Source organism: Gallus gallus, chromosome 9 (genome assembly GCF_016699485.2).
Source record: "Gallus gallus isolate bGalGal1 chromosome 9, bGalGal1.mat.broiler.GRCg7b, whole genome shotgun sequence".
In the NCBI taxonomy this organism is placed as follows: Eukaryota; Metazoa; Chordata; class Aves; order Galliformes; family Phasianidae; genus Gallus; species Gallus gallus.
In genome coordinates, this window is record NC_052540.1 from 13331811 (window position 1) to 13359512 (window position 27702).

Here is a 27702-nt window from a genome sequence, read left to right on the forward strand (position 1 = left end):
CAAGAACTCCATGGCACCTTGGCCATGCAGGGGGCTGGCAAGGAACCAGACCCCAGCTCAGCTCTAGCCAAGCAATTCCCCTTCCCAGACCTTGGTTTTATCTGCTTAATTCTGATTATTACGAATCTCCATTTCAAGGAGATACCCACGCAGAAAATCTATAGAAGGCTTTGTCCATAACCTCTGCCACTGATGGATCTTCACGCATGGTAAGCATCCCTCCCTGCAGAACCTGGCTCTGTAGCTTTTCTTTGCCTTTGGCCATCATCCTTGGGATCACAATTCCTGTCTTTGCTTGCTGGCTTCAGTCAATCTTGCTCTCCAGGATTTACCTTCCCTCCTCTCACATATAATAGGCTTGGAATAAAAGCTATAAATCAGCCTGAAGATCTCTCCAAAGCAAGAGACTGCAAGTGCTGACCTTTGGCTAAGGTCTCCAGCCCTCAGGACACCCAAGAAGGGGCTGTCAGATGTCATCCCTTCCCTCCTGCTCCCTCCTCCAGCCCTCGTTACCCATTACACAATTAAAAGTCCCCACAAGTGGTGATGCTGTGACCACCTGAATATGGGAGGTGATGCCTTGCAACAAGACCACGGTGCTTTTGTTTGCTTCATTACTCCCAGCCTGCAGCACCTTGGAAATACTGCTTGCAGAGCTGCCCTTGGAAGGTGAATCAGACAGAGCTGCTGGTTGCTGGTACCTGCGGTCAGACCTCTCCCTCAGCCTAAGTCATTAGACAGTTTAAGAGCTATTGAACATTGGGGCAGGTTTTGGCAGTATTACTGCTGCTCAGGCCATAATCTCCCTCCCTCTCATTTGTTCTCATTTGCTCTGGAGAGCAGTGTTCATGACAACTCCATGGCAGCCCCATCCTTCAAAGGCCAGCGGCCAGATAAACAAATTGGCCTACCAGGTGTTTCAGCAGCAGGTCTCAGCCAAGAAAGAACAGCACCTGGGTCCTTGTAACAGCCAGTATAATGCTCAGGAAGGGATAAAACCACCTCCTCCCTGTCAGGCTACAACTGCTGGGAGTAGCGGCTGCTCCAGGGGTCAGCCTAGATGTTGAGGACCAGTATCCCTGGGAGGAAAGATGCAGCAGAGCAAGCACAAGGGGAATGCAGCCATTGCAGGGAAAGGGAGAAAAAATAAGAAAGTTAATTTTCAGGGAAAATTCTCTCTAAGTTCAGCTCTTGGATCAAATTCAAGCAAGGCAAGAGGAAGCAGACAACCAGAGAGCTGCTGGGAAGGCACATCCAAGCATGCTCAGAGTTTATTCTAGCCACAAGTTCTGCCACTGTGTGTGGTTTCTGCCACTAGGTGTGAGGTTTCCTCTGCGACTGCTGCCACCACCCCCATCTGCTGTGATCTAAACTACAGAAACCTCCTCGAGTGGGTGTGAGCAAGAGCTGAGGAAAGGCTCTGTCTGTGCAGCTATCACACTGTGTTCAGGCTTGATGCTGCGGGATTCCTCCCTTCCCTGGCTGGGCTATTTGCGGCAGTCCTAATTAAGTAGTGCAGAAATATTACAGTTTTGCAGTATAACCTATGCTTGATTATCAAGCGAATTTAGCCTTTGTATTAAGTTAACCAAAGCGCTATAAATTCCTAGAAGCAGCAGCAGCCATTTTTACAGTGAAGCAAGAGCGTTCAGAGGAATTTGTCCCAGATTAATTAGATTTCAAAAGCAGGTTTAAATGAGCTTTAAATCTCTAATCTGCCAGGGAAGCCCAATATTTCATCTCTGCGTCATGTGACAATAATAACCTTAATGCCTACTCCCCCACACAGAGCTCCCATCTTCCCAGGGCTGGGCGAGTGGTGTATTTATGTTATTGATTGGAACAACAGCTTAGGCTGCCACTCGGTTTAAAGGATCTACCTGTGAGTAATCAATTCTGCTCGGGTCCATCTCCCAGCCAGAGCATGACTGCCACATCCCCAGCAGCAGCACATCCCCGCTGGGAGAGCCGCAGACCTTCAGCACAGCAATGCAGATTTGGGCTCCTGGCCAGACCACGCTGTTATTGTCCCCATAATGATTTAGGCACAGGGGAGCTCTGCGTGATCTTCATCACTCACAAGGGGAAAATGATGATATGAACAAAGGCTTGCTCCTTCCCTTCAGAAAACTCCTCCAGGCAGGCATAGCACAACTCACAGGTATATCCCCAAGCAGAGCTGCAGCCCTGACCTTCCAGACATGTCTCAGAAGTGGGATTTTGATGGGGTGGGGAATACCTCTGAGCAAGACCACTTCACTCTCATTTCATTATCTAACAGTCCCCGGCAGTGCAGCAACAATATAAAGAGGTTGGGGGCTGACTTAATTTGCCAGAGATTTTCGTCTAGGTAGCTGCAAGAACAGGGCTATGATTTCTATTACGTGACGCAGCAGCAGCTGCTCAGCCCCAGCTCTGGGACAGCTCTTGCTCATAAAAAAAAAAGGCACTCGTTTACATCAGTTGCAGTTTTGTTTCAGAAAGAAAATAAATTCACTAATATAGCAGGACAAATCCCCCCTGACACATACATAGAAACAGCTGCTGGGAGAAAAATAGGAAAGGGAAACTGTACAGTATTACAAAGGAACTGCAAATACTTCCACGTACTGCGAGCAAGCCAAATCATGTCGTTTAGGTCTAAACTGCTCATATTCTAGGTAAACAAAGCACTTTGGCTGATGGCACAATTCTGACCTTCAAGAAGACTCACATGTATGTGTGTACAAATGTGCACCATTGGGACCTAATTCTGACCAAGTTACGTCCACTGCATTTCATTGCTGGTTTGTGTGGCACCCCCAGACAAAGACAAAACCCAGCTAATTCTTGCTCTGAACCTGAAGAGAGCAGCCTGCCTATCATAACTGGTTTGCTTGGGAACCCACTGGGTTGATCTGGGATTGGGTGAGCTGTCCTTAATCCTCAGGCTCTGACCCCCACAGGGAGCAGGGGTGCTCAGTGCCAGGCCCTCCTCACCACCAGCTCTCACGGACCAGCATCAAGAAACAGGCTTAGGATTGCAACAGAGGGAATTCATAAACTGTTCCTAATGTCTAACCAAGCAAAATACACAGAGAAGCATTAGTATTTGGTATGCATAAGGAATCGGGATTTACAAAGATCTTCCAAGAGCAGTTTAGAAAAGCATCTGTCATGGCTACAGCAAGGTGAGTCTATCCTGTCTTTAAGCAGGAAGAAAGACACAGATTCATGGCCTTTCCAACCCAATTTTCTACAACTGTTGTGATTTTTCTTGTTAGTGCTTGCTTTACTGAAATGGAGAAGTTTCTCATCTTTCTTGAACATATTTTTCCAAAGACAGAGCAAAGAGAAAAAGGCATTTTAATTGCAGTCTTCCCCATTCACCTCCTTTCCATCTCCCACAAAAGAGAAAAACAGTCAAGTCATCTCTTCGAGCCACACTCTCCCATGAGGTTTTTGCAGCAAGGAAAGAAACAAATCCATTAAAAAAGCAATATTGCTTTTCTTATTGGAATGAAAATAACTAAAAAAGTTCTTTTCCCCACTGAAAAATAAAGAGGGGAAAGAAGGTGCAGGAGGCAGACTTTATGGCAGTGAGTTCATCACAACTCCAGGGCTAACTTTGGAGAAGGGCATGAACTGTGTGCCTAATAGCTCAGAGCAGCGCTGTAGGTTGGTGGAAGTTTTGCCATACAGCAGACTCCCATGACCTGCTGACGGGCACATGGAGTAAAAGTAATTTCCTTCCTGGGTAAATTAAGCTCAGGTATTTCTAAAGGCTGCAGAATTGGCTTCAAAAAAAAAAAAATCTGATGAGTAGCAGTTTCAAATGGTTTATTCAGACATTTTACATTTATGCTATAGTTTGCAACAATCCAGGGGCCTCAATAATGTTGTTTCGTTTTTATGATTCCAAGAGAGTTGCCAAATCAAAACTGGGGGACCAGATTATCCTAAAACAATCTGAGAGCTGAGGTTTTCTTTGGGATCATATTGAATTAATTCTGAAATGTAATCATGCAAACCCTTTGCAAACATTGACTTTGTGTCTCCATTTTGCTGCCGGTCAAGAAGAATGGACTGAAACCTTTGTAGGCACATATACACACAAAGTAATCGCATATTGGTTTCTTTTTCTGGCTGATTCCACATAAAATCCCTTTGCAAATACTGATCTGCAAATCCTAGCCAGAGCTGAAAGCACTAATTGAGGCAAGCTAAATTATAGCAGAAAAAAAACTAGGCTGGAACCAAAACTACACAGAAGTGTGTCTGCCATCACTCCTAAGCTACACCCAGCCAAATTAAGGTGTCCAGAAGGTGCTGAAAACTGATATGCAAGCACAGTCCATAGCCATCAATCACATTTTCTAGGCTAGCCAGAGGTTTGGGCTGGAACATTTTTTCCTCCCACCCATGGTTCGGATGACTGGTAAAGCTGTTAAATTTCACCTGATCTTCTCACTGCTTGGCAAAGCCTATAAGCAAGTCCAGAAACAAGGGAATTCAACTACAAAATAGAATCTTTTCTGGTTTCAAGGTGCCATTTGTGCAAGTGCTGAACAGACTCATGCACAGGTAGCCCTTTGCAGTGCAGGCTGGATTCTCACAACAGCTCATAGCAGAGCAGCAAAGAATTCCAGGGACCACAGCACACTAATTGCTGCTGTTTCCCTCTCATTGTTTTCTAATGAAGGCCACGGGAAACTCTGCTAGTTAAGAAATAAGTTATTAAGAGATACAGCCCCAAGAAATCCATCTGTAGGTTCTACTGAGGACTCCGCTGCTGTGGCTGCCCAAGATGAATGACATGCTGCAGAACAATGGAGAGAAGGGAGTCCCCACAACAGCACTAGAGCAGATTTAGTCAAGAGAACTGAATTATCTGCCTGATGGAGTAAGTTCTGTTATGAGCTAGTGAATCACAAGGAAGAGTCAGAAACATTACAGGAGGAAGGGACAAGCAGCTGCTGACTTACAGCTGGCTAACAGTGTGTACCTTCTCAGGCAGTGCTTCTGCTGTTTGCAACTCGCTCAAGAGGTTTTTAATGCAACTTTTTTCCCTTTTCACTGTAGACACGTTCCCAGCTGGAGCAAAATGAATTATTTGTAGCTATCAAGGCGAAAATTAAAAAGCACCAGCAAGGCTCGCCTAACATCTTAACGTATTCCACATCTCTTCCAAGCTCATATTATCACTCTGAGCAGAACAGCATCATCAATCCTCCTACATCCTTTTCGGTGCTGTAAGAAGTAGCCTTTCCATTTACTTTTCATAGTTGAGATGTTGCACGCTTGCAATCCACCAGAAAGATCTTACAACAGCAAAATGCTTTTGTTCCTCTACCCCTGCGCTCATCCTTCGTCACAAAAACAGCATCAACAAAACCCTGCAAAGTCACCACCTCCACATGCTCTCAAATACCCGGCACCCAAAGCTCCATCTTCTGCAAATGGCACTGAATTCAGAGAGCTTGTTCCCACAAGTAAGGACAAGTTGGTCAGTTTATTTGAATGGCAGTTCCGTGTACTCCTATCTTCATCCTGAGCTTGCTGTCAGAGAGCTGAAATGGTTCCAATCTAAGTAGATCAGGTTTCTTCTATTCTGAAGAAAGACAGCTAAGGAAAATAAAATATCCATAAAATCAAGAGTGGCATGGAGAAGGGGAACAGGTGATGGCTGAACGCACTATCAAAACAATGAAAGGGTTTTGAATGAAACCACTGTAAAAGCAGCTTCAAAACAATCTAAATGAGGAGATTCCTCTTAAGTGTATACTGCAGCAAGGGAAATCCTTGTTCAGGATGTTGAGGATGGCAGAATCTGAGACAGATTAAAACCAGAAACACTACATTAAAGAAAAGCAAAGAGCTGCTGAAAAGACACTGCCTTCATTTAACGAAAGCCTTGAAGCACACACTGCTCTTGAGCAAGAATGTTTGGAGTACTGCCACCACACTTAGCCCTACACTGCTGTGAGACAACTGGGCTTGATTATTCTTATATTCTTACAAATGCCTTCGGACAAGACAAAAGATTGCTGGGAGGAATAACAAGGCTAGAGGATATTGTTACTGAACATTTACAGTATTCTGATAAATACGGAAGGGGAAGAAGCACTCACTTGCAAAAACTTCAATTGAGAAGGACGTTCTCAATGTGCTTCCCAAAATGCAGCCATGCTTCTTGTTCCAGCAATTACTTCAGCATTGAGCCATGGACTCCTCATTATGCTTTTGAGTGAAACTTGCTCTGAAATGCTATTATACCATACAACACTCTTGTTCTTTTTGTCCTCAAACAAACCTGCTGACCTGAGTGAAAGCACACATTTCTGCTTCTTCAAACTCATTTGCCTTATAAATGAGGTGCTTTACCCTCTCACGTGTCATCAGCATAATCAATTGATAGCCATGTATCTGAGGAATGCCTTCCTGAAGGCATCAAGAGTTGCATGAGGAGTTTGTGCTCAGCCTGCAAGAATTTCCTTGGTAAAGAGAACCCAGGAGAAGGAGCAGACCTAGAATGGCTCTCAGGAATACCTCATAGTAATAATAAGCTACACATTGCTCGTATGGAAATGGGGATTTTTAGTAAAAAGGTCAGACATCACTAATAGCTTGTTTGTTTATGGAAGGCCATTAGTAGTTTAAAAGCACAGCAATCAAATGAACATACATTCAAACACAACTGCACGTACAAACCCTGTTGGAGCTACAGGACGTATGCTGCTACTGCTCCTACCATAACCAGCATCCACAGGATGAGTCCTCCCATCCCTCACCACACAGCTCCATTCAACACTGGGCAACTACAGGTTGCCTCTTACATATACAGAGTCAAAAAAAAAAAGTATATATATAGAAGCAAAAAAAGAAAAAAAAAGGCTTTTTGGGAATGAAAATTAGGAGAGATTTCCCAATTTCTTACAGAGGAAAGGATGCATTGCCCAGTGCATCTGGGCAACAAGACAAAGCTCTGACCCATTATTTCTCCAAGATATGGGAAGAGGGAAAATGTGAAATAATCCACACAAGTTCAAATAATAATAATCTCCTGGGGGTACTAAGGGATTTGGAGGGCTTAATGCAGACCCAGGGTGTTCAGATAATGCTTCTTTTCTAGCCACATTTGCACAACATAAGCGATGTCCCCCTCCCTCTGAAAGCTCTCTTAGCTCCACACGTGCTGATCTACAGATTTACTTCTAGAAAAACACTTCATTCATCACTGAGCTGTGATTCCCTCTTGGTTGGCATGCAGCACCTGTTCTACCCTTAAGTGCTTTAGGATGCAACAGTCAAGAAAACTGCACCAGGGCAAAACAGACTGAGTCCTCAGGGATACTTTGGCTCTAACTCTCACCAACACCCATGTCAGCTCAGCCCTAAATATCTGCAAGTACCTGTGACAGTGCAATTCATCCAGGTGCAGTTTGGTCAGTGTATAGCAGCAATCCTTTCTCCTCGCTGGGAGCGACGGTATTGACCAGGCTGTAAAGTTGAGACAAACTCAGGGTCACACCTGCTGACAACAACAGCCTGCAGACAGAGCTATGAAGAGATGACCATAACACAGGTACTGAGCCTCCTGGCTTCTTTCCTGGGTGGGTTATAATGCAGAAGGCAACCCGAGATCCAGAGCAAATCTAAGCATTAACATTTACGTGTCTGTATCAGTGGACTCCAGATCTGAGTAATTCACAGCCAACTTCCAGCCCACACAGCTCTGAGCTTCTGCAAATCTGAGAAATTAAACTAATGGAACAAAGTGCATAGACAGACATTATGGGACGTAAATTACCAGGATTGCTATGGCAACAACACAGGGTGAGTGATAACTTCGAGGCCATGACAACATATGCATTTTATAGGAACAGCTAATTGTCTGACTCTGCTCGCTGACACCACAACATATTTTTTGCTAAATACCTTGGTATTTGAATTTTACTGCCTCCAGCCACTATTAACATATTTTGCATTTGTACTTTGCATAAAACCCCAGTAATGTTTCTAGTTAAAGTTCCCAAACATACATTCAATTTATATTTAATGAGACAGTGTGAGTTAAGTAAATGAGAGCTAATTAATTAAAGCATATGTATAGTGGGCTGTGAGGATTAATTAGTTAATGTTTGCAGAGTGCTTTGAAAAATGTAAAGCACCGTATAAACATGAATGGTACTTTGGGAGAATGAGGAGGGCGAGGAGATGAAGAGATACAGCATATCCTATCTAACCTTTAACAAACACCTGTTTAATATCATGCGAGGTTCGTCATATGGTGTAACAAGAGGACAACCATACATTAGTTAAAATCTAGTTCCATTTTAACAGAAAAGTAACAGCTGATAAACTGGCCACATTCTCCAGTTCTGTCTCTTTGGGACAGACCCTCACGTAACACAACCGGGGGGCACCAGGACAGTGAAACATCTGGGGCTGTATTCAAGGAACTCACAATTAGGTTTCCCATAGCCTGGTGGCAGCAGCATACCCATTCTGACATCCCCAGTGTCCCTCTCGACTGGGTGCTGTGCAGAACCAGTTTTAGTGCCACCGAGCAGCCCAGCATCACACCAGCTCCCAGTCTCTGATTGCCCTTGCTCTCCCAGCTGGTGCTCAGCCAGCCTGTGTATGTCCCCAAAAGAAAGAGACTGAAAGGCAATCTGACAGCCTGTGCTCTGAGCTAACGGAGCACTCATCACCCACTCCATTTTCAGCCAGTTTCTCAACAGAGATGAAGTGTTATCAGTGACAGGGCCAAGGCAGGGTATGGATAGTTCCCATGGCTGCCAGCAGCTTGGCCCAAGACATCAGTTCCAGGAGTCAGTAGCTGCAGCCCACATGTGTGCCCTGTGGGGTGAGCTCCATTGCCAGCACCCAAAATCCTGAACCACAAAGGCACTCAGGCACCTACTTACACCTGAAGTCAGTGGGGACTTCCCAGCTCCAACCATTAAAATTCATGACATGAGGGAACAGTCTCCATGATCAGGTTCAGGGTTGCCAGGATCCACCTTGAAAGCCCAGATAGAGAGCAGTACAGCCCTGAAAGTTTTTGGTTACTTGTTTATAAACTCCCACACACCACAGCTCCAGGGCTGAAGCCCACTCACACTTAAGTTCCCTCTCCATGATTGCTACCTGTCTCCTGCAAAGAGAGGCAACTTTTTGCACTCCCCTTTCACAAGACACTGGCTCTGCCCCAGGCACAGCACCTCACCACTCAGGAGATGCTTTTGCAGCTTGCCCGGATGCTGTTCTGCCCCTGGATTGCATGGGCTGCGAAAGCAGAAAGCCCAACAGCCAGGTGCTCAGATTCACGTGGCAAAACAGAACAGGACAGCTAGCGGCAGGCACTCCTGGAGACTACAGATTTCATTACTTTCTCCTCCCAAAAAGCAGACCATGACCTGGCTGCACAACGTTTCTTGTCCCATCAGCCTCAGTGCTGGCTTGCAGTGGCAGTGCTCCCTGGGAAAAGCCCCAGCTGCTCACACAACTCTGACAGAGGATGCCAGCAGGCTCGGGTGTGATGCTCAGAGGAAAAGCACCTCTCTTTTCAGGAAAACAATCTCCATTTGTGCAATACACTTAGCAGGGTCCCATCGGTAAGGACAGCTTGATTTTTTTTTTCCAGCAGTGCCTTTCTCCTGGAAGGACATAAGCCATTCCCCTAGGAGACCTACAGAAATCACATTAACACTAACACGTTCTTTGATGATTAGAGAATTTCCCTGGCAACCGTCCAACAGTGCAGGCTGGCAAAATATACTGCCATAATTGGAAATAGGCTTCCCTCCCCCTTTTGCATTACAAAGCAATCCGAGCAGAGGGCTACAAGTAGATTTTTATTTATTGATTGGCTTAGGTTGGAAGGGACCCTAAAGCCCATCCGATCCCAACCCCTGCCATGGGCTGGTTGCCCCTCACCACATCAGACTGCTCAGGACCCATCCAACCTCGCCTTGAGCACCTTCTGAATATGCTGCCATAGTATCAATTAAATGCACCTCCTTTGAGATGACAGAAGGAGCACATTTTCAGGAATTTTCCCATAGTGATAATTGTGTGCTTATGTGGTTTCATGCAACACAAAGCAAGAACTGGGTCCCCATCTGTTCCTCCATAGCTTATGCAACATATAGCTGTATGTCTAGTGTTAATTATGATCACCATTAATAAAAAGGCCCATAATTTGCGATTTTATCCCACCTTTAGAGCTTGATAGGCAGGTCTCGTTCGTGTCTTTTTTAAGAATTCAAGACAAATTACCTACCTATTTTTCCTTCCTAGCTAAGCCTCACTGCCAAGCTACAACTTCCCTAAGTCCATGCTTCAGTTCCTGAGTGGGGAAAAAAGGAGTCATGGAAATTGAGCACGTACCCAGGGTTTGCTGACCATGCTTTCCTCCATCTGCACTCAGCCTGAGATCTTGCAGCAGGCCAGAGCACACCCCAGATGTCAGCAGGCCCTGCATTAAGCCTGGCCCTGGAGTAACCACAGCCAAAGCCTCATACCCACAGCCCTCAGTCCTCTTCTTGCCCACAGACACCCACACTTAAAAGCATGTTAAGCACCGTAACATATTAGGAATGACTTCTGGATGAGCCACGTCCTACACATCATAACACACATCAGACACCGCAAAGCCTTGGCAGTTCCAGGTTCTGTGGAGTGGTGCTGGCTTATCCTTCAACAAACAATACAGCTCTTTGGAAATCAGTTCATTTTCAAGCCAGTCAGCTTCTAAATGGTTACGAGTTACTAAGAAGCTTTTTAAACCCTTTTTTGTTCTCCCTCTTTGGCTCAGCAGAGGCTCCCAGGAGCCTGCAGTGACACCCAGATCTGCAAATCCTTTACCAGGGCATCAGGTGCCTCAGTTATTGCAAGGAACCACAACCAAATCTACTGAGAGACCACAGCATGTACGAGAACAGACATTGGTCAGACTCTCTCAGGTCTCTCTGCTTCTTTATCTAAAGTAGATAATACAGTCAAGACCTCTAACGTTTACTAGAAGTATTAAGTTTGCAAGCATCAGCACCGACTTGGGGAAGACAGCCCGGCTGTAGTAGCCTGCATAGCAAATGCTAACCTGAGAAGAGACAAAACTTCAGGATAGACACCTGCCAGGATCTGTTCCATTTTTCCAGACTAGCTCTTAAAAAAATTCAAGCAGCGTCTACCATTGAAGCAATCACGGGTGGAAAGACAGAATCCTAATCTCCCCATGAAGCTGGGCCTAAAGTCTATTAAAGGATCCTGAAGAAAAACACAAAGCGTGAATTATTTCTGTTAAAAGTAGAGAATTAAAGTTATGCTAATAGAAGCCGTTTGGCCATGGGAGCAGTCTCCTTGCAATTGCATAAATTACTGCCTGAACAAGGAGCTTCAGCTGGAACACAATTTCTTGGCCAGACCCTGACTGATTTGCAGGCAAGCAATAACAAGCACTCCAGGGGGAGCTGCTCTATCCTCAGATGAATGGAGTTAATAAGTCACGGAAAGCTGTTTAATAAACAAATTCCTCCCTTCTCTCTCGTGAACTGTATAGGAACAGAGATGTCCGTTTTCTGCAGACTTCCCAAACCGCTTCCCCACCAAATCCTTCACTTCTTTAAGTATCTCTGAGCCCAGAGCTCCTTCCATCTGAGGAGCAGACGGCATGGTGTTGAGTTCCTTGTCCCCTCAACAGCTCCACATGCCCCATGCAGAAACAACAAAGCTCATTATCCCTGTGATCCCTGAGTCCATGGGAACACCGGCAGGATTTTGGTTCAAACCTCTTAGTTTCCTCTCAGACTCAGCCATTTGTAGCTCATAAAGAGCAGCTCAGCAGATAGATTGAGACATTTCACATTTATCTTCCCATGCAAATAACAGCAAATTGCAGCCTGAGACTTGTGCACAATTTTACCCGAGCACCCCAAGGCTCGATGAAGCTGTTTTGCTGGAGCTGCACATTTCCCCACCCACCGCCTTCCCAACACAACGATGGATGCTCTGCAGGAGGAAGCACTATAAAAGATCCAAGAAGAAAACCCATGCAGAGCCGGAGCTGCCCGTTTGATACGAGAACTTTTTACTGAGCTGGAAAAAAAGGTCATTCCACTTTTTTATTTTAAATTGTATCTGACTTATATATGGCTCTGTACATTCCTAGGGAGCAGCAACAGACTTGCTGAATCACTACGAGAAAAGCCTGTATCCAGGCAGATCTGGGTTTGCAGAAGTGAAGTTTCAAGAACTCTTTAAGATTAGACAGGTTGGGAAGGGATGTGCCTGTTCGTAACATAACCTGCATTTAACCTAGGACAGCTGGGTCTTCCAGCTACTGTTGCAATGAAATTTAGTACCCCCAGCAGAAATTACTATTGAAAACCTGAGGCATTTCCACGTGCAGCTCTGGCTGTAAATTTGTCCAGTCTTATCCATCCCGTACCCAAACCAAGCACAAGCCCATCCATCTCCCCATGCCCCAAGGCACAGAGATACCACAGAGCCCAGCTGCAGCAAAAGCTAATCAGGACTCTCACCATGAATAAATAGAAGCCTTGAGGCAAACATTTCCTTTAGGGTTGTGAGGATGTCAGACCTGATGCGGTCTGTCCCACCCAAATCCTCAGCCTGTGTCTAGATGTCCCTGGGGACTGGTCCCCTTGCATGCCTGCAGCAAGCCATGCAGCACCCCAGGGCTCCTTGTGATGCACCCCGCAGGGCTGGGATTCACAGCTTTGGCAGCACATGGCAAATCCCTCATGCAGGACTCCACAGGGGAACGCGAGAGGTTTCAATCTACACTTGCTACGCCTCCTCCCCCCCCCCTGCATGGAACACACTGAGCCTTTCTGGGGGGGTTATGTGCAGGGCAGGAGCAGGTGGGGTATGGGCTGGCCAGGACCCCTCATCTCTCATTTCTGTGGGAACCTCCCGGTGTATTTTATACCTGCAGTACCGATGGGTGCAGATCCTCAGCAGTTTCCCTTAGAATCAAGTCCTCCCGGTCCCCCCCAACTCCAGTTCACATCAGAATCTGAACTTCGTAGCAAGAAATAGGAGAGGAAGGGGAAAGCTCCAGCCTGACCTCCATTACACGCGGCTCTTCACAACCCACAGAGACACCAAGTGGCCAAATCGCCGCATCGCACACACAAAAACAGTTTGCTGGAGGTAGGTAGGAAGGACAGCGGGGCATCTCAGCACAAGAAAAGCCGGGCTGCTCACAGCTTACCGAAAAGTTATTTTCCTACTCGTCTTTGCCGAACGTTTTCCTCTGCCGATGAGGGACGGCCCCAGAGATGCCGGTCGGCGCCACGCCTGGCTGCTGGAGTCACAGGAGTCAAAAAAACAAAGCCGCTATAAAACACAGAGGTTCAGAGGGAGTTTTTCTCCCACCAGCAGCTAACGAAGTGAAGGATTATGGGATAATTGTGTGCAGGTGTGAGAGATGGAGGACAGCTGTGGTGTTTGCAAGCCAGGCCCACGTGTTCCCTGCGATCACGCTGCTAAGCTCTGCAGAGGGGAGCAGTCCCAAACCCTGCTGTTCTGTCCTGCCATCACTGAAGGGACTTTTGCTTTACAGAATCACACACAGAATGGCCTGGGTTGGAAGGGACCTCAAGGATCGTGAATCTCCAAGCCCCCTGCCGGGCAGGGCCACCAACATCCCCATTTACTAGACCAGGTTGATCAGGGCCTCATCCAACCTGGCCTTGAACACCTCCAGGGATGGGGCACCCACAACCTCTCTGGGCAGCCCATTCCAGCACCTTACCACTCTCCTGGTAAAGAACTTCCTACTTCCCAGCACAGCCTGGTGGTGCACGACCTGAGAGCATGAGCAGGGATCCACAGGTGTGTGTGATACAGTCACTGTGTGTGCTACAGTCCCCATGCCCCCAGCTTTGCTGCTCCCCCAGGTATCTTATGGTTACTTTTTAAATCCTAACGTTGCCCCTTGTCTAACACTGGCAACAGTTGCAGTTGAATCACGGGATCATTTGGGTTGGAAAAGAGCTCTAAAACCATCAAGTCCAACAGACATCAGCCATGGCTCTCCCTTCTCTGCCAGGAGTGCCTCTCCAATAGCCTTAAGTCAAGACAAAAACAAGAACAAACGCGCAGAGCTGCTCCAGCCCTGTGAATATCAAAGAGAGATGGCTCTATTAAACTCAAAGGACAGTTGTCCTCTCTGTATTTCAGATTGGACTAAAACTGTGCTACAGGGGACAATTAATCTTCAAAATCAATTTTTTTTTTGTCAGGAGGCTAAATTTCAATTGTCTCAGGAATGGTGGTGCTGGGCTGGTAATTACTGTCTGATGAGGCAACCTCTGAATTCACTGCCCCAGAGAAAACTCTTTGTTAAGAACTTTCACCACAAATCCCAAGTCCTTGTTTGACTTTGGAAAAAAAGCAAACAAACAAACCACGTTGCCTTATTTACTGTGTTAGAAATCTCAAGCTTTCAGGAGCCAGAGGATGCACTTTGGCTTTTCACTGCAAGACAGGGAGTAGATATTCCCAATCCCCTGAGAAAGCAAAGCAAAAACCCCAGTTTGTTCGAGAAGCAGTGGAATAAAAATGCTAATTTGTTTTGCTCTGCACGTGTCCTTTCTCCACACACCCCACTCTGCACAGCTGCAATCATTCTGACTCCGGGGCCCCACTCTTTCCCACCTGTGAGCATCCCCATGATTGCTCCCAGCTGTGAGTGTCACCTGCTGCCCACACCGTGGCTGTAGGGCCATGTGGCTCCAAAGCTCTCTGCTTGCCACCGCCCTGAAGGACACGGTGCCTCCGAGTGCAGGCAGCAACAAGCCTTGGGAGCCACAGAAACACCAGCTGGAGCTGCCTGCCCAAGGACTGCAATGCCAAGCCAGGTACCTGCAGCCAGGATTTAATTAAATGACAGCATCAAAGGCGTGAATTGCTGCAGGAGTGGGACTGGCTCTCCTCTCTCAGGATCCCCCAATCCTCTGCTTGGCTCTGTGAACTCATCACAGGGCTTCAGAGCTTGAGCAGCAAGCACTGCAAAGCGTGGTCTTATCTGGCTAAATTTGTGTAGCCAGCACACTCTCCTGGCACAGAGGAGGCATCGCTTTGTAGCTCAGTGAGCGGATGGATTAAAACCCAGGTTTTCAACTGGATAACCCCTTATATTTTTGATGCAGAAAATTGCTACTGCAGTGGATGCTGCCTGGAGGGAATCTAAGTGCCCCAAACCATGAAAGCAGACACCAGCCTGAGCCTGATGCACATATCCATGTACGTTTCCCGGTGAATAGCCCAAAGTGTGGCAATACACTGAATTTTCTAAGTCGCACAGACAAAATGCTGATTTCCTCAGGAGAAGTGTGGCACAGGCAAAGCACTGCCTGTTCATCACTGAGGCCGCCACCTCCTGCTGCAGAGTTCCATGTTTGCACCCTCAGCTCTGCCAGCACTGCCCTGGGAGCACACATTGATCTGCAAGATGGACGCAGCTCTCCTGCTCCCCAGTCCTGCGCTTTCTGCCCCTCACAGCAGAGAAATACTCAGTGCTTTGGGAAACTGGATTCTGCAGGAGCTGCTTTACTCACAATTGAACCTCCAAGTCCCTGCACGCTCTTTATTTTCCAGCTCACCCAGCTAAAGCTCATTTGATTGTAAAGATAATCCAATAAGTATCAATTAATACAACTGACTTTGCAAGGGTTGCATTGCCCTGGTGCATGAGACTGAGATTAAGGGGCAGGCCAGAAGGGAAACAGGGCAGACATCTCTGCTATAGAAAAGCTGTTTCCGTTAAACCCAGGGCAGTTTCCTTCATACAAATGAAGGCTCACTTTCAGCCTTGTCCAGTGTACATAGGCTGGAGTTCCTCCACTGTGGAAGTGTATAGCGATTTTCATGGGGAATGAAAAACAGCAGAAGACTCCAGAACAAAAACAAACAGGGATACACAAAGGAAGTGATGAAGGAAGTGTCTGAAATACCTGCTGCAGTGCTGCTGCTTTGCATCCTGTTTGAGTCACGGTGGAGACCCAGCTGGAAGAATTCATTTGCCACTCTTGAAGACCAAATTGCAGTGAACTTGCTAAGAGCCCTGGCCGAAGCCTGAAGAGTTTGGTGAAAGCTTTTTGCTGCCCAAAGGTTCTGTTGGGTGGTTAGCACCGAATTAAGCTCTTTCAATCTTAATCTCAGACCCGTGCCCCTAGTGGTACATTGGAGAGACAGCTTACATGCTCAGGGTTGGATGGAACGCACACCTCAAGGGCTTTCTTCAGCTACAGAGGCATCTTCTGAACAGCTATCCTGGCTCCAAAATAGCAGTGATACCCTTAGTGCCCTCAGTTACTTTCTCAAGCACAAAACATGCTTTGGCACCTCCATTCATATATCTCGAAAACACCACGTATGGCAAGCAAAGAAGAAACAGGCTTTTTGTTACAAGGAAATGCCATTAACCAACAGGCCAGGGTTGCTGCAAGACAGTTCAGCCCATGAAAAATTAAAGGCAACATGGACCTCTAATGCATCATGTATCAGGAGAACCATTAAGTAATCAGTCGGCATACAGTTTTATAGGGCATTTTGAGCATAATTCAATCTTCATTCATTTTAGATCATTTCCTTAATGAAGTAATGCACTGAACATAAATATTTCAATGCAAGTCTCTAATGCCCTTTAAGTAGCAGGCAGCCTTCAGTAACACAGAACCCAATTAAGCTGTAAAGGGTAAATACTGCAAAAGGAAGAAGGACAAGATACAGGAATAGTTACGTGCTTCAGACTGTGGGATTGAGGCAGGTAGATACAGCCGTGCTTTTGGACCAAGCTAAAATTAAGGAGGCACGAACAGCAGTGAGAGGTGGTGTTGGTGAGCTGCTCCTCCTGCAGCTGTCTGCCTCCCCCCTGCACAGGCACCATAATTTGGGGTGAGGACCGTTCTGCTTCAAGCTGGTGAAGCACCAGCATAGTGGTATTTTCAGGCAACCTCTGCAATGGAAGCTACCCATGTTCTTTGCAGCACTGATGCTTCTTCTGCTTTCGTGTGCAGAAGAGATGGGAACAATTCAACAGGAAAAAGGTTTCCCTAAGTGCATTACATGAGAATTTTGCTAGAGAGCATCTCTCTTCCTCTGGATACAGGCAGGTCCGTGGGAACTTTTCAACAGTCACTTGGCTGCAGAGCCTGGACCTCAGGAGCCACCGACAGTGGTTCCCTTGGGGAGGAGCTGCAAAGCACTCCCATGCGGAGCACTCAGTGCACCCACGGCAGCTCCCTGGCAGTGCTGCATGGCAAGAGGTCGCATCACTAAAACAGAGTTTCTGGAAGCACCCTTAAGAGCTTCTTTGCCAGGCAGCAGCCACAGGTTTCTCTAAGGTCTTGCTCACACTATAGCAAGGAAAGAATCCCCAAAGCCCTACAAGCCAGAGAAACACATTTGCTCCTTTTAAAGCCACGGGCTGAAGCATTTCACACCAACAGCCACTGCGTGCATCGTGGTGAGGAGGGACGCTGTGAGATTCATCTTAGGATGAGAGAGCATTTGCTATCCCCTGAGGGGAAAAAGAACACCACCACTGACTGCTGTTCAGTTAGCAGTGGGTTTGTCTATGCCCTCTACAGGGAACAGCCATGAGCTGCCTCTCTGCTGCTCTCCGGCCACTAGAGAGAGCCATGGGATAAAGCATGCCACTCAGGGACGAAGAAAAACCTCACTCGAAATGAAATTAAAGCATTTTATAAGCATGTTATAACTTATTTTTATCATTACCCCAGCTTTATTTTCAAGCTCTTATTATTAATAGGTGGTAGTGCAGAGCAAGCTCCTATCTGTGTGCTGTGTGCTACGTGGTGCACCAGAGAATAAAGTTCATGGAATAAGCCAGGTTCACGCTGCCTTCACGAGTACCCCAGTAACCGATCACAACGGTGATAGCTTGTATGTAAATGATGCTATGTCCTCCTTTTTGCAGGATCTCCTCGGTCTTTAGGGTTATGGGATCTTTTTGAGTATTTTCTGTTCAAACTCCAGGTAGGCTGGACTGTGTCACAGGGCTCGGAGGCCCACATGGCAACAACTCCCTTTGTTTCTGGGGCTTTGCCCTGAGTGCCCACCAGCTCATCAGTAGATCAGAAGAGTATTTAGAGAAAACAAAGTCTTTTCAGCTGAGCAGAAGTGACTTCCAGTGCCAGGTCTGAAAACAGGAGGGCTTGGAGGGAGCAGCTTTGGTTGGCTGTTTCAGCATCCCCAGCCTACAGAGTGTTACTAACGTTCACTTTGCTCAGCTGAATTAGCTCCTGCCATAACAGAGCTGCTTTGGGCTGCCAGGGGAGTCATTACCAGGTGGTCAGCTGTTGCTGGAGTTAATTGCTTTTAACTGTTAAACTACAAAGCACCTGTTCTCCAGACAAGCCAGGATGCTGACGCTCTCAGAGCACCCTCTGGTGACAATCAGATGCGTGGCCTGAGCATGGACACAGCACCCGGGGAGGATGATGAGGAGAGGAAGGCTGTGGTGTGTAATGCATTCTGAGCTCCATGCTCAGCCCAGGAAAAGGATGTTCATAAATAGATACAGGGTATGTCAACTGTGTTTTAATAAAGATGGAAAAGGATCCAAATCTGAAACAGGCAGGGACAGAAATGTCCTGTGAAGTGGCATTAAGCAGCTCAGACATGAACAGGAGCCATGCAGTGGTTCCAGAATATCAGCCAGGGGCTGTTTGTGTCTGTTTGGAGCACGGCCTCAAAAGGCCACGAGGTGAGTCACTGGGACTGAGTCTGTTTTGGGGAGGTGATTACTAAGGCAAGAGCAATGCTGGCAGAAAGGAGATAACATGAAAATTGAGGTGTCCATGCTCAGAACTGCTGCCTGCCATCAGCATGATGAAGCTGGAGCAGGCCTTGGCACAGCCACTGCAGGGTGCTGGGTTGGGCTCCTTGGGGTCAAAGAAGCAGAGACATTCACCAATACACAGATGCTGGACTCAAGTTCTGGACTCACCTTAAACTTGGTCTGCAGGCTGACCTCAGGTCTCTGTTATTCAACCTCCATTTTTACCATTCCCTCTATCCAGAATTGCTGCCAAGGTGAAGCAGGTGAAAGCTGATGGACTGATGATGCATTACAAAGATCACATTTGCTGTGGAAGAATGAACCATGGTAATGGACACGTACCACTGAGCTGAGATAACCAATCGATACAAGGAGCTGTCCCTTTTTTGCTAGCAGGATGGTGCAAAACAACAGGAGGTAGGGGCTCTGTTGTACAGTATTGAGATTAGGCAGGAACAGGCACAGGCATGAACCAGGGTCTCACAAGGCAGAGGGATGTTCTCCACCTCCAGTATCTCTCCATCATCTTGAGAGCCACATCCCCCATTAGCATTTGCTCCCAGTGCAAAGCAAGCGTGAGCCAGCACACAACAGCTCAGCTTAGTACTGGCTGTCAGAGTGGGCAAGAAAAGCCATCCACCTGCAGTGTGAACATCCACCACCCTTCCTTGGGCAGCCTATAACATGGCTGAACCCTCCCAAGCCACAAGCAACACACAATATTGCGAACCTAGGTGGAAGATTACCAGGAAATGTGCACAGGCAGGAGATCACAGAAACACAGAATGGTTGTTGGGTTGGAAGGGATCTCGAGTAACCCCCAGTCCCAACCCCTGCTGTGGGCTGGTTTTCCCCCACCAGCTCAGGTTGCCCAGAGCCCCATCCAGCCTGGCCTTTGCCTTCAGGGATGGGGCACCTACAGCCTCTTCAGAGCCCCCTGTTCCTGTGAGCACGGCTGCTGCAATCTGCAAATCCAATCTTGCAGAACAGGATGGAGCAGCCAAATGTGCAATTAGGGTCCCGAGTACCCAGCAATGCTGGCTTGAAGCAGTCTCTGCTGGCTTACCTTTTCTCATAGCTGAAGGTTACCTGGGAAACTTGGATCCATCGCCACTGAACAGCACAGCGGATTATCAGCCACATCCACGCAGTCGGTAGCTGCATGCGACTTGGAAACCCAGAGATCAGCAATTCCTTTGACACGGCCAAAAAAAAAAATTCTAAAGGCCCCAGAGGCCCTCCAATGTTCCTTTTGTGGTTCCCACATCCAATTCTCTGTGCGCACATTGGCACAGCAGGTGAGAGATGCTGCTGGGGGCTCCAGCTGGCCCCCTTCCCACCGCAGCCCAGCGCTCACACAAGCGCCAAGGCTGGCATGAAAGGAGCCTTTCAAAGAAAACAGACCAACCCAGTCATTCCAGACAGAAGTCTACAATAAATTGCAAGTTGGCAGAGTTCTTGGCACTTAGAAGCGCTCCGTATTTACAAGGCTCTTCCTCTGTTAGCCCAAGCCCAGTATTTTTTATTATGTGTTTTGCTGCTCCCTGCCTCCTGGGACCAGCTGAATGTGATCCCACTCTCACCTGGCTCCTCTGAAGACATCACCCACTCCCAGGACATCAGCCATGTTTTCTCATTGCCTTCTGTCAAACCGCTGAAGGTCTGAGCTGCCTTTGGGAAGCTTCACAAGAAGACATTTTGCAAGCCAAAAGCCATGTTAACAACAAAAAAAGGTATCCTACCCTTGCAAATAATTACACAGCTTTATTTTTCAGTATCACAATCTCAGGAAATGAAACAGTTCAAATCCTTTCCAAGACATTACACAGCTTTTTTTTTTTTTTTTTTTTTTTCCCATCTCTCTGGCCACAAAACAATCAAATTAAATACAAACTGTTGTTTTGCTACATATCTATTAAATTGGAAGAACATAATTATTGGTAGAAACAGCAAAGCTCCGGGAGCCAAAAGCGGAATGAAGCGCTGCTTTCCCCCTGCTCCTGTGCGACCCACAGCAGGACACACTGTATGAGCCTGACACACTGGGGGCAAAGGACCCCATTCAGTGTTCCCAGAAAAGCACGCAGAGGGACAGAAGGATGGGGTCAGTAACAAAATACAACGGTTTATTGAACAAAACGGGGCAAGGCAATGTTCCCTTTACATTCAATGAACTCGGGAGTAAGAAGCCAAACATGCTACACACACACGGACACGATACTTTGGTTAAATGTCATTCAGAAGTTCTATGCCAAACCTGGTAAAATTAGAGAGTGAACAGTCAAAAAGAAGGAGAAAATAGGCTTGCATAGACAGATTATTGTCAGTGCGCGATTTATACTTAAGAATTAGCTGTTGCAACACAGGGTACACTTGCAGCTCTGAGGAATTTCAACCGCTCGACTATCTTATGGCCAACATTTAGATCCAACAGGCTGAAAGCTTACCCTGAAGAGCTAAATTAGACAACCGCAGCTTTTCTGAGGCAGTTAGCTATATTGCAGTGCACAGATGCAGCTGGAGACACACTGTGGAGTCTACTTAGAGCGAACACTGATACAGTGAAACTTGTTTGCTGTGAAGTAGAAAATACTCATTTGTGTGCTGCTGTCCTCTGTAGGACCCTCCTATGATGAGCGTCAGCTGCACAGCTCCAGCCTTGCCCTGTGCCACCTCAAGAGGAGGCGGTGGCCGACGTTTGCAGCCCACAGGTTGAGGGCAGTGCAGCTTCTCAACACAGGACCTGCATAGTGCAGCCTGTCTGGGGCATCGCAGTCCAAGTGGCACTTGTATGTAGCACAGGCATTACTGTACAGAGACGTGCTGCAGGACACGTTTTAAGAGTACAGTAAACTGGAATCTCAGCAGGTTTATGCCTGCTCTCCACAAGAAGAGATGAGCTGCCTGCGGAATGCACAGTGCGAGGGGCACTGCTGTGCCTCACGCTGTGTCCCACACCCATCTCCCAAAGCAACTGCAAAACCACACATAGACTGCCTTTAGAGCAGGGTGAGACCAGAATGGTCCATCTGCTGGGGACGGATGTAGGGCAGATTAAACCTCAAAGTCACTCCTGCTGCAGCAGCATCCCTGGGCATCTCTGCCACAAACAGGATAGCAGAGAGCTGGGTCAGCCCTGCTACAGGCTGTGCTTCATTTCCTATCGCAGCCAAACAGTGCTCCTGCCCTTCCTCACAGCAGTGATCTACATGGGTAGCAGGTGCCCAGGAGAACACTCTTTGCAAGAAGTGATGAGTTCTATGGACTGGCTGCACTACATGTCAGGAGTGTAAACTAAGCAGGGGAATCCTCACACTGTCTCCAAAGTGCTCCCCTTTTATATAAATTAGCAATCCACAGTTAGCTTGCATACAGGTTAATATGAATTAAAATAAAAACCTTGATAATAAAAAATATAGTATACTCATTGAGCAGTAAACTGCATGAATAACCTAGAATGTAACAGTGGCTGTAGTTTGGCACAAAATAAAAAACTCAAAGGTCTAGCATTGCAAAACAAAATCCTTTTTTTCCTATGTATGTTATGAAAGTGGATTTAAAAACAGACAGGTGGGAATGCAAAGATATAAAAATACTGTACATACAAGATCCCTTTTACAGAGCAAAGCAGACTGCAGCATTTGTAACCTCTACCCTTCCTCCCTGAGAGGAAGAAATTCAATGGTGAGATAATCCATCTATCCCTAACAGCTGATATTTTCCCACCCCCACTAAGTTCAAAACCATGAAGTTCCTTAAAAAAAGATGAGATTAACCTGTTTGGTCTATTCCCATGATGATAGCTGCTTCTCAGGAAGCTGTACAGTCCATGATTTAAGACAGTGTTTCATAGCAAGGTGACCCAGATCAGGCTGCTGAAGACATTGAGTATCTCTGCAGGTAAGGCACGACCACTCGGGTTCACCCAACCTCTCTTCTGCGGATCATTGTGCTTCGGACGGAGGCAAGGAGGTGGCGAGAGCTCTTGCTGGTGAGATGTGCCTGCTGTGGAGATCAGGAAAGTGCCAGGATTCCACAGTGATGGACTCTCCATGTTCCCTTGTTAATGCAAGTAGTAAGAAAGGGATGCGAGATCTGAATGATCATGGTAGGGGTCCCAGCTCCAACGCGCTACTAAATTCAGAGCAAAACCAGAGCTACTGAGACTCAGCAAGAGAAGACATACACATACAAAAAAGAAGTTACGTATTTTTCTGCCATGTAAATAGATATTGCTCTCGTTGTTTCTTTTTTAAGACGACAACTTCACTGTGCCCCTTCCCAGGGGCACACATGCAAGGTGCTGATTTTGTATCTGGTCTGTGCCACTCCATCTTGCTGACTCTCAGCAGAACCAAGGTGCTGAGCTCCAGGAAGATTTGGCTTCTTACTCACCTCTGATCTTAGCTCTTGTTGACTTCAATGGTGCAATGGACATGGCTATTAAACATGCAGAGCGCAATCTTTGCATGAGGCTCTCTGTGCAAGGTCTACAAGGCATGTCAGATGAACAACTGCTCTGTTTATCCCCTATTTATCATACGCTTTTCTCAGTTATCAATCTTAGCAATTTTCCCTGTAGGTGTCAGCTCTCTTCTAGCAAAACCTCAAGGTCCTTGTTTTCACAAGGGCCATGGAAAAAACAAAGCAGAAGCAGAACAATGGAGAGCAAACAAATAAAGGCAGGGAATAAGATCAAAAAGGGAAGCACTAAGGAAAGATACAGAGCAAAGCAGCCCCGGGGCATTCAACACTCCCTGGAAGCATCCGAAGAAGTAGCAGACACTCCTGGCTCCTTCCCATGGGCTCCCTCTTCTTGGTGCCATCATTGGACAGCGTGGCTGGCCTGAGAAGGCCATTAGTGCAGATGCTGCAGCTTCACAGTCTAGGCACGGGGTCATTTTTTTAGACTTCACTCAGCTTCCAAACCAGATCAGCCACTATTATCTTTCATATCATTTCCACTCAATTCCATTGAAGTCAACAATCCGGATGCTCAAAAGCATCTCTCCTGATTTAATAGGTTCTTCCAGCAGGCTCAGGGCCTTTGTGACTTTCCTGATTAGAAGACAGAAGTTACATCAGCCAACTGCAGTGCAAGAAAGCCCATATCACAGTTATCTCCAGAAGCCCAGGGAGGGCTTGATCCCTATTTAGCGGCTTCCCCCATGCCTTGTGCAGAGGGTCACCGTTTTCGCATGCAAACTGTGCACAGAACACAACCGCTTTCTTATTTGGCAGGATTTTTCACCATCAATTTTCATAGGTGCCCAGATGATACAAGCAGCAAGGCCTGGGATATTTGCAGGAGTATTAGCACATAAAACCCTACCAGGCATCCATTTCACAACAGTAAATACACTCTGATGGCAAGGGGGGGAAAAATCCCACAGAAAAGAAAAAAAAATGGCATTTTCAGCAGTAAAAATTTTGACTGTTACATGAAATACAAAAATAAACTTTTACAAAATAAAGTCACTGCAAATTAGGTTGCCACATTGACCCAAGTTATCAAATAATAATAAAAAAACCTGTTCATGTTGCTGTTTTTTTTTTTTTTTCCCAATCCCTTAAAAACAACATTAACACTTCTGAATGGACACAGATGGAACAAGAAGAGAGCACAAGGAAAGGGCAGTACAATCTAGCCACTGGCTGAGATATTTCCTGAGAAGAAAGAGCAAGCAAGCAAGAGCTTGCAACTCACTTAAGGACTCGTGCAGATAAGCAAGCCCACAGCCTGGAAGCGAGGGTGTGCAGCTGGGTGGCTGCTGGTGCACAAAGGGCTGCAACATTTTTGGTTAGTGTATGCTTGGAGCTGAGGGGTTACCTGGTACTTCACAGGTACACAAGTGGTGCCAACATCCCAGTGGGGGTAAGAGATGGAAGTCTGAGTTGTTGTTCCAGGCAAGGCAAGAGCTCGTGCTGTGTTATTAAATGTGCCCTTGCAACTTATGCGAAAACAAGTTGCTTTGTATTCCTAGTGATCTGTCTCAGTAGCTATCCTAACCAAGGACAACAGCCAAAGTTAAAGCCTTTCAGCTGTCTACGGATTGAATTGTACATTAGTGCAAGAACAGAGGGCCATCATCTCCTCTGACTTCTTATCAGTGCTCCACGCCAGCATCTGCTCTCCACAAAGCTCCATAGAAGTGTCAGGCTCCTTTCCCAGCCAGCTGCACAGGCCAGTGGCAAGGCTGAGCATAATCACAGCTCTGCCTCATCTCCTCAGCAAAGCCAGCAGCAGAACTGCAGCTGCCAGCAGACGATGCAGAGTGTGGCAGGACAGGCTCAGCGTTGTGCTGTAAGCAAGTTGGGCACTGAGGCACTGCAGCCAGGCTCTTCTGCCACGAATGAGACCACCAAGTGAGTAACCTGTACTGGGCTGGGTAGACTGAGCCAGTATCCAGCCACTCAGCACTGCAGCTTAAAAATGCACTTGGCAAAAAAAGTCAGCAAGACAAAAGAATTGGGATGACAGAAGACAAGGGGACAAGGCTGCTTCTTACTGCAAGAGCAGGATGATTTTCAAAGAGTCAAGGGAAAGCAAACCATCAAAAGGAGAAAAAGAAACAAGTACATGAGCAAGTCTGCACAGAAGACTTAAAACTTGGAGATGCCACTGTGCCCTGGAGAGCAATAGTTTGATCCTGGCTGGAGCTTGGTGTGCTGGACAGAGAAGAGTCAGAGGGAGGCACTTAGCACACATTCTGCACACTGTTTGGCAATCCATGGCTACCTCAAAGTGGCTTCTAACTGTAGTTTTTGGATTTAATTCTCAGTGCCCATATGGCCCCATGTTTGTAAGACATATGTTCAGACGAAAGTTACTGTGCTGAAGTGCATCAGTAACTGAACTAGGAGTTACAATAATTCTTAACGTGGTTTCTGTGGAATCCCTTGGCTTGCACCACCCGGAAGCTCAAAGCAGGTGACCACAGAGATCTCCTCGGGCATTTCAATTCATTTGCATGATTCTCCCCAGCCCACAACTCACAGCTTCATCAACTCCCTGGCATGCCTTAAAAGCCATGCACACAAAGGCCTAATTTCAATCGAAATAGTCTTTTCCTCCTACCTGTCCTATCCTATACCCTAAAGCTAACTGCTTGGTTAAATGCTCTAAACAAATCGCTGGGAACCCTAGAAATAAATACAGCAGTTAAGGAGTTTTATTCTGTAGGCAACATCTTCCTCACCAGCCCCAGGTTCCCGCATTGGATTGTGAACTCTGTGAGGATGCTCTCTCCTTCCTGCAAGCTAACACAACTGTTAGATTGGCTCCACTGTTATCCAGCAGAAGAAGAAATGCACATTCCCTCTTATAACTCTTTGCTCAGCCATCCTAACGTGGGAAGGACACGCAATTGAGTTCTGCTGCACTGCCATGATCCAGCTCCTATCTTGAATTTTTCTCCCTCTTGTATGTGCATCTCTATTTGTGAAAGCTCCAGCCAAAGCTTAAAAATAGAAGGAAAGCCTGAAAGGAATATAAGAGGAAGCTGTTATTAGCTTGTTGATTCACGCAGCTCAGTGGTGGCTAGATTGTACGGCACTGCTTGACTGATCACGTATGAATAGAAAATTGAAATGAACAAATGTTCCTTATTAATATGATGACACTTAGAAAGGAGATCCTGAGAGTGGAAGGTGGATCCCCCACAGAGTAAGGATTTGAGAAAGTTGCCTGGCAATTCCAGTAATGTTTGCTACAGAAGAGTCAGTACCAAAGCAAAGGCTAGCATAGTTTACTGCTTCCTACGGGAACCTGGAAAGCAGAACAGAAAAACAATCTGTAAGGATAGATCCTGGTGAAGAAAATACAATGACCTGCAGTCATATTACTTGTACTGCCCTGCTGGGTGTCTGAATTGGTAAAGTCAAACATCAAAATGAGATTTATACACTGCTTTACTGAAACAAAAGGAAGCACAGATCCACAAGACAGGCACTCATTGCTTCCTGGCTGTGAACAGCACTGCAGCCACATTTCAGTCTTACTGAGAAAACCAGAATGAACATGGGAACTTACAGACTATATGAACTGCCATCAAATTCCAGCTCTTGTGCTCTATAACCATCAAGAAAGCTTTCCAAACTTTACATTTTGGAAAGCAAACTGTCCGCATTTAAGCTGCAATCAGTGGAGTTGGAAGCAATCTGAACCACTGAGTCAAACTCTGGCTGCACCTTTCTTCCCTCGGGGACTCCAGAGGTAACTCAGACAACTGGCATTCAGATTTCAAGAGCTGGAGGGAGGGTGATCCTAAATACACTGCACTGCTGCCAAACTATTTCAGGAAATGAGCCAACAACACAGTTGAGATGCAACAGGAACAAAACAAGCCTGTTCTCAGGACAAGCTTCTGCATCATCTCACTCACCCGCCAGGCAGGAGAGACTCTGACGCTTTTTGTCATGTATTGGATTGTTTGATATTAGTGAGTCACCTAAAACCCATCACATCATTGTCTTGATGTTATTTCTCCTTCATTTGCTGCCTGAGTTTACAGTCATTTATCACTGAGAGATCATAGAGGACAAGCAGAGAGCACTTTGACAAACTTGAGGCAAACCAATTCAGCTATTTACTCTCTCAGCCAGCAAAGTGCTAAGCAAGTAAAGCTCGAACACTGAACGGCATCATCTGCCTGTTGGGACAATAACATCCATTCTTCCTCTTCCAACTGCCCTGTCCTTCAGGCTAGTTATCTGAAGAAAATAGCCCACAATAACCCACACGTTGAGCCAGCTGCAGACTTGATCCTACCTTTAGGAGAGTGCTCAGGTTTGGAAAACTGGCGTAAGGGGCTGGGCTGGCTTGTGTAATACCGAGCGTGCTCAAAGTCATCGAGGAGAGGCTGTGATCTGCCAAGCATGAG

At 46.6% G+C, this 27702-nt stretch overlaps 1 protein-coding gene and 1 long non-coding RNA gene across 3 annotated transcripts in view; both read right to left on the reverse strand.

Moving 5' to 3' along the window:
• Positions 1-13323, reverse strand: part of LOC121111548 — a 121390-nt gene extending 108067 nt beyond the window's left edge. The window contains exon 1 of the long non-coding RNA XR_005862186.2: positions 13223-13323. This is a non-coding gene — a long non-coding RNA (uncharacterized LOC121111548). The remainder of the gene's footprint in view (positions 1-13222) is intronic.
• Positions 13324-20564: 7241 nt separating this feature from the next.
• The window catches only part of CCDC50 (coiled-coil domain containing 50), a 39706-nt gene continuing 32568 nt past the window's right edge, over positions 20565-27702 (reverse strand). For both annotated transcript variants that reach the window (NM_001031315.3, NM_001389359.2), the window contains 2 exons: positions 27591-27688; positions 20565-26588 (listed from right to left, as the gene is read on the reverse strand). In NM_001031315.3, the coding sequence (NP_001026486.3) occupies positions 26569-26588; positions 27591-27688 (118 nt within the window). In that variant the 3' untranslated portion in view covers positions 20565-26568. The remainder of the gene's footprint in view (positions 26589-27590; positions 27689-27702) is intronic.